A 13968-nucleotide genomic window follows, 5' to 3' on the forward strand; every position below is an offset into this window, starting at 1 on the left:
AAATAATTAATATTAAAGTTGAAATCGATGAAACTGAAAACAGAGAAAATAAACAAAAGCAAAACTTGGTTTTGGAAGATATTAATAAGACAGTTAAACATCCAGCCTGACTAACCAAAAAAAAAAAAAAAGAGAGAGAGAGAGAGAAAGAGAAGAAGATACAAGTTGCCAATATCAAAACAGGTGTGGAGATGATCTCATTTGAGCATATGATATGTGTGGGTGCAATGTGGCCTTCCTGTGTCAGACTCCTCCCCTTAGATGAGATCAACAAAACAGAGTAAATGATATTTTCCAATCTATTTTGGTTTTTTTTTTTTTTTTTGCCATGCATGGTATTCATGGAAAATTGGATGGATGGATGGATGGATGGATGGATGGATGGATGGATGGAGAAATAAATGGGGCACACTGCTATAGCCACATATATAAGAGAGCAAATAGAGGCTATTTCCTAACATTCACTGGTCAAGATGTTCCAGTCACCTCCAGCTCTTCCAGGCTACCTTGAGGCCTGAGAAAAGCAGTATCTCTGCTAGCCTGTCTCTTTCATTGCATACACATGAAGATTGTTTGTCTTGCGGTGTCTATAGTGTTCATACACCTGGTTTATCAGGCAAAACATCAAAAGGCAGAAGGGAAACCCATGGTTCTAAGAATTTCCTTCCTCAATCCCCCATACCCACACCCCTTCTCCTAATACTCCACAGGCCTGCTGTTCCCTACCTCTGGGACTTCTGGTAGAAAAGGAGAGACCTGCAGCTTAAAAGGAAAGCTGACCAAAATGTGTCCACAGGAGGTCTGTTAGTACATGGTAGTGGGCAATAACCAAGGTGTGTTATTGGCTCTTCAGACAGTTTTTCCAATTAGAGGGTAGTTTCTCACATCTTGCGCCATGGGACTTTTGGTTAGCTTAAACACTAAGCAGGACAAACTGACACATTAAGATCCATAAGGGAAATACTTCGCTAATAGCAATACGTGGGTAACTGATGCACTTCTCACTCCTTCAACATCTGATATGCTGGGCACTGTCCAAGGTCCTGGGACTAGAAAAAAGAAAGGAACTGATCTAACCAGATCTTACTGATATAGGTAGGTATATATCTGACATAGCAGAAGCTTCCATCTCACGATGTCCTAGAATCCAGCTTTTATTTTTCCAGTGTGATTTATGAACCAGAAATAAGAAGCAGATTAAACTAGAAGCTAATGCTCTAACATCAGCTTGAAAACCCTGGTCTTAACCCAAAAGGCTTTTATTGAGATTTACTTCATTCATCACTTGTATTCATAAGAGATTGAGTATCTTCTTTCTACCAGGTCTATGCCAGGAGCTAGGAATTCAGAGATAAACATGACCTGGCCCCTGGCCCTAGGAGTCTAGTAGATACAAGACTTATATGCCAACATGCAATGATAATCCAATGTTGTCTATGTCCTGGAACATTTAAATACAGGGAGAGCCCGGGAGACATGAAGAGAGGCTCTCAGAGGAATTGAAAAGGAATTGCTAAGGGAGGGGAGAAAGAGGAAGACTTTATAGGAGGGGGAAGGAGTATGTGAAAAGGCACAAGGTCCTTCCACCATATGAAAGAACATCCTCTGTTCTTTGAGAGTGATTGAGAATCACTGAGTTCAGAGTATAGGATTGAGAAACAAAGACAGAGAAGGCAAAGGACCCAGAGAAGAAAATGGGTTGGGGAACAATTGGCTGATAAGGCTAAGATAGAGTGGGGCCAGAAAGTTACAGCTGCCTGAAGAGGGCAGTATCCTCTACTAGTATATACTACATGAATGGGTAATTTTTGCCTTCTAAAACAGAAACTCAAACTCCCAGACCTATAGATGAGCAGCAGTGTTTTATAGCTATGAAATCTACTGCTATGTCTATGGCTATATTTAGCACATGCACATGCCAAGTTATGTCTTGTGTCTTTGCCCTCCAAGATGACCTGAATAAATGGTGGAGAACCAACATAGTTCAAGTGAGTGCTGGAAAAAATGCCCAAATGAGACCTGTCACCTCAAAACAATGGCAGCCAGCACTGTATACTGAATACATGTCCTATGAAAGTCTGCTCTTATATTCAGTCTGTCATTTTGATCCCTGGAAAATGGCAGTCCCCAAAACAAGATGTCATCCATGCCCAAAATTTCTCTGAGCCTCCCCTGACCCAACATGCCTTGTCACTGGTCATAAGCCCAAGAGTTGAAGATGGGGTCAGAGGCCCTAGTGCATGCTGGTTTGGTGGGTAGAGGGGGGAATTCAGATTCTCCTGCCCCCTGTTTCAGAATTCTCCCATCCCAGGCCTTCCTCCACCTACTGAGAGATGTGAATTAATGAAATAGAGGATGAAAATAGGAACTCCTAAACATAATTTTTCACTGAATCAAATCCAGAGGGGAAAAAAGGACTGTGAGTAGCAAAGCCCCAGAGCATCAGATGTCTGAATGTTGTGGAGTGTGACAAAGCCCCTGAGGGGGACACTGCCCCAGATCCATGACTGCCACTCTCCCACCTCCTGGCACCTCTATCCCTCACAGACAGTTTGGACAGGTGGCAGCTTCTGGAGTGTTAGTCTGAGAGGTGCCATCGCTCCCAGCTCTGTAGCCTGTGTGTTCGAAGTGCTGAAGAGCTGACCTCCACCAGTGACTCAATGACAACAAGCCAGAGACGTCAATAAAACTCATTATAGGCGATAGCAGCCTTTAATGCAGGCATGTGGTTCAGAGAATTAATTCCTCCCACCCCTCCCAGGCAGCTTTGGTGAAATGAAAGTGGGGATTGACATTCTCACGAATTTCCTATTTCCTGCCTGTGTTTATCAGGAATCTAGGTCATGACGACTCCACTCATTCACGTCCTCACTGGTTTGTGCCTTAGGAGGGCAGAGCCCAACATGTGCAGGCCCCATCATTTCTTTTCCTTCTCTGGGCCTCTGCAGAAGAGAAAATGTCACAAGGACAATCACACTGACACTCTGGCCTCAGGTGACTTCAGCACCTAGTCAAGAGGCTGAGTCTGGGCTCTGATGGTGTTCACACTGGCTGTGGTTAGCAAGGGGATGATTCACATGACTGCCTAAGAGGAGTACCAGTTGTCCAGTGTCAGCCCAGAAATGCATTCCTGAATTTTACCTTTTCCTAGTGACCTCTGATGGTCACCTTAGGCTGTCACCATATACTGACTGGTCGTTCATAAGCAAAGCCCGGTCCTCACCTTTCTTCCCAGTCTCTCAATCATGAGTCAGGGAGTTTTCCTGATAAATGACACTAAGATTAGTACAAAATCATTTATATCAATGTGCCTAATCTAAAAACAATTTTTTATGAATTTATGAGATTGGAGCTTAACATTTTATTGAAAATAAACTGTTACATTTTTTAAAGAAAAAAATAATCACCTATGATCCCAGCCCCTTAACATTAATTTTAATTTCTCATTATTTGCCTTCAGTCTCTGTCCACAGGTAGACATTGTTCATAATTGTGATCTGCATGTAAATAATGTTCATTTCCCCTTTTTTATCAAATCTTCATAACTATCATACTGAATGTCTGGCTGAATAAATTTCTCTGCTAATTCATGATTTATTTAACGGTTCACCCAAATTGGGGAAGACATTTATTTAGTTCATATTATGTTCTTCAGGTGATGATGTATACAGCATTCACTTGCTTTCAATTTTCTAGGAATAATCCCAGGAATGGGATCCCAGGCTCTTAATATGGATTGCCTGACTGTTTTTTTTTTTTTTTTAAAGATGATCCAATTTATGATGTCACCTATAGGGCCCATGACAAACAAAACACTCAAGAGAGATGTCAAATTTAATGGAGAAAATGTTTTTGTTTTATTAGTTTTGGTGAACTTTTTTTTTTTTTTTAATATTATTGATCTTCACTGGGCGGGCAGGCCTGAATAGAGGCCTACAGTAGAAGTAATGAAGATGAGGAGAGAGGTAGTTTTACAGGGTAACTCCCATTCCTGCCTCAGCATTCTTTCCTTTAATTGTCCCTATTTCTGGCAGAGTGAGGAGGCCATAAGAGTTTAAGATACCGTCTGGGCTCAGAGCAAGAGCCCCTCCCTCTTAATGAGGGGACAGCTGGAGGCAAGTTAGACACAGAGGAATCTCACAAGAACCCAAACAGCTAGATGTTTGTGTCAGGAAAGGTATCCAGTTAATGCTAGGCCTTCATAGTTCCCCTGGCAAAGATTCTTTAGCCCATTTGAAATTCTGAAATCTGGAAGCATTGACTTTATCTCTGCCTTCCCTCTTTCTCGGTCATTCTTGCTGTGAGTTACTGGTCAAAGGCAAATCCCCTGACAAATGTTAGGCAAAGAATGATGTGGAAAGATCTACCTTCCTAAGAAATTACACAATATTTGTGTTTTGTAACAATGCAGTGCGGGTTACACAATATCTGTGTGTTGTAACAATGCAATGTGGGTTCACTTGGCCCCTTCCCTCCAGATTAGGAGCTTTTAGGGTGTTGAGATGAGCCATGACTCTCATCTTCCAAAGGTTGTATCCTGCTGACTGCTCAAACCAAAGAACAATCATTGTACCCAATAATGTACAGCACATAATTTGAGAAGTCTATTAAAACGTACGTTAGACATGACCCTGAATGTCTCAGCCAATGTCATACAGCTACAATGAAAGGACAGTGTCACTTAGTCCTTGGCCCTTTGGGTCTGACTCATACCTGCATTCAGTAGACGCTCACCAATGAATGAATGTAGCATTGGGCCCTTGATTCTCCTTTCTATTCTTCAGCCTCTAGATAATATCTAAGTTTTATGTAGCCTTTGCTGTATAGAACTTCAGAGATCAAAGGACCTAAAGATAATGAGTTGACTCGCAAGCCTCATTGGCTCCCATGTAGCTTCCATGTTTTAGGAAGTTCATACCCCTATGGACATTGGGGGTGATCAAAGATAGAACAGCCCTTAACTCCTGGAAGGGAGATGCTGAAGAAAGAAGAGTGGCATGGCTTTGGAGTTATATGGCTTTGGACAATCATTTCCTTCTCCAAGCTCCTTCCCATCAAAGAGGAACACTCAGACTTGCTACAAGGACTATCTTGAGAATTAAATGATCTGGTTATATAGACTTCCCCGGAATAGAAGGACATGTTCTGTGAACAAAACAAAACAAACAAAAAATACTCCTTCCTCCCATCAGCTCACCACTGCCCCTCATGTCTACATATTCTATGTTCAGTCCACAGCCATTTTTAACCGCAGAACAATGTGCCCATTTTCCTTAAGACGGTGTTTTCTCTGATCCCTTGTAGGAGGTGCTTGAACTTGCTTTCTCCATCTTGTATGACTCAAACTGCCAGCTGAACTTCATAGCTCCTGACAAGCACGAGGTAAGGGTCTCACTGGGGTTAATTTGTGAGACAGTGTCACTTTTTTTCTTCTAAAAAACAAGCCAGAGAGAAGTATTGGAAAGAAATTTCATTTCAAAAAAGCCTGCCTAAGAAAAATCATAGACAAAGGATTTAGAATAGAATGGAAACTCCTTTTAAAACTGCCAGTTATAACAGGTTCAACCTCTTACTGTCTTGACCAAGAGTTCATGGTAAAGAAAGAATGTACAAATGCTTCACACTCAGCAAGGGCATAACTGTCAACCCTGAGGAAGAATCGGCCCTGATGAAGCTTTGGTTTTCATTGAGAATTAAAATTTTAGTCAGGATCTTCCCAAGATAAACTTGTCTCTGTTCTTTAAAACATTTGATGAAGTAGGTTTTCTTCCATGTTTCTTTAAGTTATTTTAAGAGATTTGGGGCTGTCTCTGCTGTTGGAATTTTATTTTTGAGATGGTTCTATTCCTTTTTGACATCTTGTTGTATGTATAATTTGTTTTTCTTCTTGAAGCATGCCTGTCAGCTATATTTAAAATATTTAGCATAGATCTAGGAAAATGTATTTGTAAGGTGAAATAGCATCTATGGTTGATGTAACTCGTTCTCTTGTAAACGAGAACCTAACATTATGCTTGAAACTCTTATTTTTAGATGATACCATTCAAATTTTTGTTTTGCATGTGGTTGCATAAACAGCTTTTAGAAAAGAAGGGAGCATTTTAATAGAATCTGACTTTTGTTTCCCATTTCCCCTAGGAGACTCTGCTCATTTAGAAGTTATTCAGTATCTGCTTTTCACTGGTTTTAAAGCTTTTGAATAAAATTGTACATCCCAAAGAGAGAGGAAAGATTAGATGCAAATCCTGCATTTAGAATGGTGCTTAAATGTAATTCTGTGTTACTTGACATTTAGTTTGCAAAAGGGTATGACTTTGTCTTCATCTTTCTGAAAATAGATACTGAGGCCTACCGTTTCTCTTTTTAAATAAAATTGCTGTTACACGCAGGCAGGCCACCATATTTAAGAGGTATACGGCTGTATGGCAAACTATTTAGAAAGTAGAACTGTGGATGTTATTTAAATCTGGGCAAGGCTGTTTTCTCCAGTGTGCGTTCATTCCAGATAAGGATAAATGTTCTCAGACTGCCAAATTTTTATTTGTCACTGCCACTTTTTATTGATATAGTGAAGAGGAAAATGCCATATACCTGTGAATACTTTTAATTTCCTTGGATCTCTTTCATATGTATTACCTCGATTTGCATAATCACTCAATAAAATAGGAAGTTCTGTTACAGATAATCTTCATTTATCAAATAAGGAGAAAGACCTCTGAAAACCAAATACTTCAACATTTAGTAAAGATAATAGTAATTGCAACTAGCCTGGATTCCTCTGTGCCAGTAACCATTCCATGTCTTATGTACTTCACCTAATCTTCATCATACCGCTGAGAGAAACAAACTATTATTATGCCCATTTGATAAAGGAGGGAAACGAGTCACAAAGAGGTTAAGACTCTTGTCCAAGGTCAAACAAGTGGTAAGTAATAGAGCTGGAATTCCAACCATGGAGCCTTGCTTCAGAAACCCGGTCTCCTTGGCCACAATACCATGTATACAGCATGGGAGGCAGGAAACAGGATCCAACCTCCCTACTTCCTGCCAGTGCCTGCCCCCCAGTGTCAGCAGTTAATCACGTCAGGGCCAAAGTGACGCCATCTATACCTGAACCCAGTTGCCTCCCCTCTAGATTCTTAGCAAAGCAAATCCAGATACATCAGTTGCTTGTAAATATTCCCGTGTACATCTCTAAATAATGGCATCCCTTTGAAACCAACTACAATACCAATGATCACACCCGATTTTTTAACATTTTGATACCAGCAAGGGTAGTCAGTTTTCAGACTTCTCCACTTGTCTCCTTGGTGTGTTTTATTTCTTTGATACTTGGTTCAAATCAGAATCCAAATAAGATCCATGCATAGCAATTGGTCAACATGTTTCTTCAGTTTCCTTGAGATCATAGGTTCCTCTTTCCTGCTCTCTCTCTCTCTCTCTCCCTCCCTTGGGAGCATCTGCTTGTGCTTTTTTTTTTCCTTGCAATTTATTCATTGAAAAAAAAAAAAATAGGTCATCTGTCTGGTGACCTTGCTGAGAGTCTAAGATTTTGCTGATTATAATTATGTGTATTAGTTTACTGTGGCCACTGTCACAAATTACCACGAATTTAGTGGCTTAAAACAACATAAATGTATTACCTTACAATTCCAGAGGTCAGAAGTCTAATGCAGGCCTTTTCCAGGCTAAAATCAAAGTACTGGCAGGGCTGAATTCCTTTCTGGAGGATCTAGGGGAAAATCCGTTTCCTCGCCCTTTGCACTTCTAGAGGCCACAAGGCATCCCGTGGCCACGGTGTACATTCATCCAACAGTGGCGATTGAATCTCCACACCGCCTCATTCCACCCTCCTCCTCCATAGTCGAAACTCCCTCTCTTTCCCTTCTGTCACTCATTCCTAGCCTGTTTCCCTCTTCCACTTTTAAGCACCCTTGTGATCACATTAGTCCCACCTGGACGATCCCAGATGACCTTCCTGTTTGCAGGTCAGCTGATTAGCAATTTAAATTCCCTTTGCCATGCACCCTAACATACTCCCAGGCCCCAGGGATTAGGACACGATCTCCTTTAAAAGGAGGGAATTCTTCTGCCTACCACGTGCGCTTTATTTCGCATGGTTTTCTGTCTCCCATATTTCCTATTAAGTGGCAATTAGAGGATTAATCTAATGGAGGCCCAACTTTAAGCAACAGTGGTGTTGTATTCTTCCGTGGTGTCTGGTTTTCTCTCTTTGGGGGATGTTAGCAGCCACTGATGATTATTGCCCAGATCCTTGGCCCCATTCGACATTGGAAAGATTGATATCTCAGTTTTATCATTTCTTCTTCGTTTATTAGTGGGAAACTGGCCTCATCTTTGCAGTTACACAATTTATATGTAATGGGCAGAATAAATATTTGATTCTCTTTGTCAGTCTTCAAAGTCATGCGCATCTTCCAAGTGAGAACAATGAGGTGGTTTTGGTGTTTGAGTATCATTATGAAGTAATGGATTTAAACATATTTGTGTTTTAGTGGGTTGCAGTATCTAAACTGTTCTATCTAGGGGGATCCCTGAGTGGCTCAGCAGTTTAGCACCTGCCTTTGGCCCAGGGCATGATCCTGGAGACCCAGGATCAAGTTCCATATCAGGCTCCCTACAGGGAGCCTGCTTCTCCCTCTGCCTGTGTCTCTGCCTCTCTCTCTCTGTGTCTCTCATGAATAAATAAATAAAATATTTTCTAAAAATAAATAAATAAACTGTCCTATCTAGAGAAAGTAGGAGCATCTCCTGGTTGGCTTCTGAGTCCTATTGACATGATACCAGATGTCTTTGACAATATGCAGTCACATTCTACTATGACAAAATATTCCAGGCTCATCTTGCATGTTTCGTGAATTTTCTCTGGGGAGCCTTGGTCCCTTTTGGTAGAAAATGGTATTTAGCAACTAGAATCTGGGCATTAGGTGTGCTTACTATTACTTGGTTAGTCATTATGTTTAGTTTTTTTATGGACAAAGCTAGGAGTTAACATCATTTCTTTAAAGACAAAATACATTCAAAGTTCATTTTGATACTGCCAACTCAGATTCAGGAGTACAGAGTTTTTATTTATTGGTTGGTGTACTTTTTAATGAAATTTTTTGCACCTGCTGTTTCTCAAAAGAAAGGCACCACGAAAGTGTTCCTGTGGGTTAAATTAATCTGTACTAGGAAGCTGGCCAGGCCTGGAATGGCTATACAAAAAACAGTAATCCAGTACTAAGGGATTTACAATGAAACAGCGTTTGAGCTGGAAGAGACCTCAGAGGGCATGGAGTTCAGTGGTCCCCATATCTGGAAGTATATCAGAGTTATCTGGAGGCTTTTATAAGTAAAATTTACTCAACCCACAATCTGCAAGATCAGGATCTCCAGGGTAGAACCTTAGTATCTATCTCTATGAAGGTTATTTATGTGGAAACAAGTGTTTAGATGAGTTCAGAATCTGTCTAACATATTCATGAGGACATTAATATTTCCAGATGTCTGTTAGCATTCAACTGATGTTTAAATGGGTTATATGCTTTGGCAGAGATCACACAAACAAGGCAAAGTTCTACACTTCAGGGCTGTACTACGCAGATATATACCCTCATAATATACTCATGGTGCATCCCCTCAGCTTAAAAAGTGGTGCCACTGATGTGCATCATGGTGAGATTTCCAGATCATTGTGACTTATGATTTGTAAAGTACTTGAAGTCCTGTAATACATTTTATTTTAAGATCTGCTATTATATTCTGGAACCTAATCCAGGTAACCATCGTACAAAGATCAGACTAAGTACAGGGCCTGGAATTGTAATGTGGCCCAGTGAGGGCAGGAGAGGGGGGAATCTAGGGCACATTCCAGAAAGAAGACTAGTCTGACAGTAAGAGCAGAGCAAATGCTATCACAGAGGTCCTATATAGGACTAGGATATCCTAAAAGGTAAACAGATCACAGCATCTAGAATGCAGGCAATTTTCTCAGATGCTGACAGCAGAAGCTACTTCTGACACCAGGTACTATGGCTCTGATACCCTCATAACCCAGGTTACAGCTTCTCGGAGGGGAAATGACAAGAGCAAAGTGGGTCCTGAGATAAACAAGGTACATTTTCTTTCCTCGAGGAATTCATTGTCTCCTGGAGAAACAAAGGCATGGTCAGTTTTAATGAGAAAGGAAGAACCAAATTCTTAGCTGGGGGCTCTGGAGGACTTTCCAAGTTGGGCGACGCCCCTAGGAACCAGGTTTCCCAGACCCAGAGGAGAAAAAAAAACCTGGAAACTAGAGACTCAGAGAGAAGAGAGAGGGAGGTAGCCCACGTCCCATGAAGATCAACCAATAATTGTAGCCTTGTTCACCAGACATTGGGCAGCAAAACATTATTTCCTAGCCCTTTTGCTGAGAAATGCCAAGGCGGAACTACCATTGGTAATACTCCTCGGGGTGGGAGTGGCTTGTCATCATGAGTGTTAGAATCAGATTGGAGAGGCAGAAATTAGCCACTAAACCAGGAACCATGCTTGGAGTCAGGAAAGAAGCAAGCTTGACCTAATGCTGAGTCTAGGCGTGTTGGGATATAGCCTACCAATTGCTTAAAATCAGACTCATAGGTAGGATGTTAGAGGTTTGTGAGGTCATGCAGAACTCGGATCTTTTTGCTGTTACATAAGAAGGTATTATTTGCACAGAAGAGTGCAGGCACTAGAGTCAGATTGCCTGAGTTCAAATCCCACCCACTCCCCAAGCCACCAAGTTCCTTGGTTTCTCGGTGCCTTGGTCCTCTTATCTGCAAAACAGAGAGGAAAACACAAGTGTCAACTTTATTAAATGATGCTATAGGCAGAGCACATAGCACGCAGCCTAGCGCACATTGAGTAATCATCGTTAACCACTGTCACCATTCTTGTCGTGAGTAGTTACCCTTGTCACCTCCTTTTCCACCAGTACTGTATCTGGACGGACGGACTGAATGCGCTGCTGGGGAAGGATATGATGAGTGAGCTGACCCGGAATGATTTGGACACCCTGCTCAGCATGGAAATCAAGCTCCGCCTCCTTGACCTGGAAAACATTCAGATCCCTGACGCACCTCCACCCATCCCCAAGGAGCCCAGCAACTATGACTTCGTCTATGACTGTAACTGAAGTGGCCGGGCCCGGAAGCGCCCCCTCCAAAACTGGAAAATCTAGCTAATGGGAGAGAAGAATGAAAACACACCCACGCCTTGGAACCCTCTCGCGGTAAAGAGAAGCTGTGGGTCAACACTCTCTTTGGCCTCGCCTCTACCCCCAACATTCTTCTGCCCCTCCCTGGCATCTTGCTCACTGCCCTGATTCTGTTTCTAGACTCCATTGCTTTAGGTCACTTCCCACTGCTGCAGTCTACTGGTGGGAGCAGAGCAAAACCCACCGCCAGTAAGAGAGCCAAAGGGGCCCTTCCATCCTAACCCCCAGCAGGCATATCCTCCCTCCCTGGAGGGTGCAAGCCAGTAGCACCAGACTGCCCCAAAACCTGCCCATCAGACCGAAGGGAGTGTCCCAATGCTTGTGTCTGGAAGAAACAGCCTAGCTGCTGGAGAAAACCAAACACCACCTCCTTATTCCCTTTCTCTCTAGAGTCCGCTCACACCACCAGTTCCATGTGAATTGAAATCCGCTTTCCAGTCCCTTCTTTCCTCCATGCAGGCCTTTGCCTTGTGCTGTTCTGCTCTGGTTCCAAGAGCAGCAGCAGCAGCCTCGTTCTAGCTGTGGCCGGCACCGGGTCTCCCGGACACAGTCCCAGGTCCCATGCCCACTCCACGTCTGCACTGTGACCGTGGCCAACCTTCTTTCCTCGCCAGCTAGTCTTGGGTGTCCTCTCTCTGCCCCAACCCACACCTGCCTTCTTCATGCCTCACACCCTTCCAGCCCCTTAGCTGAAAGCACAATTGGTGAAATCAGTCGTCATCCCCATCTCTAATATACTAAACCTAAATGCCTCTGTGGCAGGCGGCCCCTCTCTACGGGTTTGGTGTTACCTTCTCCTGGGGGTTCTGCTACAACACAGGCTCCGCAGGATGGTCAAGCTGTCAGACATCCAAGTTTACATCATTGTAATTATTACAAGTATTGACAATTTGCAAGGGTTTGGGGTTGGTTGTTTTGTTTTGTTTTGCTTTGTTTTTGTACAAAAGAGTCTAACATTTTTTTGCCAAACAGATATATATTTAATGAAAAGAAGAGATACATAAATGTGTGTACTTTCAAGGTTTTTTTTTTTTTTAATTATTTTAATCCTAAACATCTTCCTGAGAATAACATTCCCTTATACATGCTGTGGAATAAAATTAATTGTGATGAGTTGCTGTTTTGATTTGGTGACTTAGGGACTTGCTGCTCAGTCATTAGCGTCACTTGTGAGCTTGTCAGACACATCTTTGGCCCTACCCCAGACCCGCAGAATCAGGTGATCCGCATGCACATTAACTCTTGAGAAGCCTGGCCTTAGGGGACTCAACCATTGCCCGGTCACCATACACTCAGAGCATCAGTAAAGAACGTTACTTCTAAAGACCATCTCAACTCATGGAGAAGATTTTCACGTAGTGAAAGACCTACTATGTGAAAATCTGACCATGTATATTACACTGTCACCTCCTAACTGGGACTCTCCTCTTTTCTTTTTTTCTTCCTTACCATTTTATAATGTACAGAACTGACCAAATTAAACACATCACACTTTGAGGGAGCACATTTAGCAATAAAAAAGAATGCAAACCCATAGACCAGGAATAAATTAAGTCAAAGCTAAATAAATCTAACTATGAATTAATAAGATATGGGTCAGAGCCCAGCAAAAGATTTTTCTGAGGTCAGTTCCATTGGAGGAGTATCTGGATCGTAAATTCTGAGGGCTGCAAGGGATGTCAGAAAGGTCCAAGCATGCAAATTAAGCATGGTTGCAGCACAAGCCACTCTGGACTCACCACAGAAGTGTTAGATGCCTTCAGGTCACTGCTCTTTACCGTCATCAAAATGTGCAATTACAGATTGACTTGAGTGGAGATGACATGGTCCAGAGCCCTCCATAAATTGCAGGGAAAAAATCCTTTATAATCCATATGAATTCACAGGCGATTATGCTTCCCATCAGAGCACTCACACCTGACTGTCAAGTCAATGCATCCTTTATCATTAAGTTTTAATGACGTTAACCCATATGTCCTCCTTGTCGGGAGTGCTTATTGATCTACCCACCATCATGATGCAATGACAAATGTTAGGTAAAAGAAAGTAGACAGTCATACTGGTTTTTACTTCAGAGTTCCAAATCTGTCCATGAAAGGGAAACTCTTTCTATCAAGGTATCTGAGGTCCTAATACTCTAGGTTTAGGAGACTGATCTGTCCTATAACCCTTTGGGGAAGAACCAGCCTCTCTTTCAGCACTCATGCTTTGGTGCATTAAATAGAAATTAACCCTGTCCAGACTATGAAGAGAGCATTCTCCTACCCCTCCTTAGACCCTCTGTCTACAGACAGGTGAGATCTGGAGAGTGTGACATCATTTCTTCATTTTGCAGCAATGTGGTGCAGGCTTGCTGTCCATATTTGGACAGCTCATTTGTATGTCTCAGCTGCCAAGGCTTCCGTGAGCCTTCCTTCAAGCCTGGGTGAATCTGGAAAGCCAAGGAAGCAGTGAAGTAGGAAGTTGATTTTGGTTTTATTTTTTTTAAGATTTTATTTATTTATTCATGATAGAGGCAGAGACACAGGCAGAGGGAGAAGCAGGCTCCATGCCGGGAGCCCGATGCAGGACTCGATCCTGGGACTCCAGGATCGCGCCCTGGGCCAAAAGCAGGCAACAAACCGCTGAGACACCCAGGGATCCCCAGGAAGTTGACTTTGTCATCAGATCTACGCTGCATTCTCCAATCCAGCTTTACCTGAAATAAAACTGATCATTGCATTTGAATC

General features: G+C 42.3%; 1 protein-coding gene across 6 annotated transcripts in view; it reads left to right on the plus strand.

Moving 5' to 3' along the window:
• Window positions 1–12352, plus strand: part of ELMO1 (engulfment and cell motility 1) — a 525893-nt gene extending 513541 nt beyond the window's left edge. For all 6 annotated transcript variants that reach the window (XM_077856191.1, XM_077856193.1, XM_077856195.1 and 3 more), the window contains 2 exons: window positions 5305–5382; window positions 10958–12352. In XM_077856191.1, the coding sequence (XP_077712317.1) occupies window positions 5305–5382; window positions 10958–11158 (279 nt within the window). In that variant the 3' untranslated portion in view covers window positions 11159–12352. The remainder of the gene's footprint in view (window positions 1–5304; window positions 5383–10957) is intronic.
• The last annotated feature ends 1616 nt before the right edge of the window (window positions 12353–13968 follow it).

The sequence above is a fragment of the Canis aureus genome, chromosome 18 (genome assembly GCF_053574225.1).
Source record: "Canis aureus isolate CA01 chromosome 18, VMU_Caureus_v.1.0, whole genome shotgun sequence".
In the NCBI taxonomy this organism is placed as follows: Eukaryota; Metazoa; Chordata; class Mammalia; order Carnivora; family Canidae; genus Canis; species Canis aureus.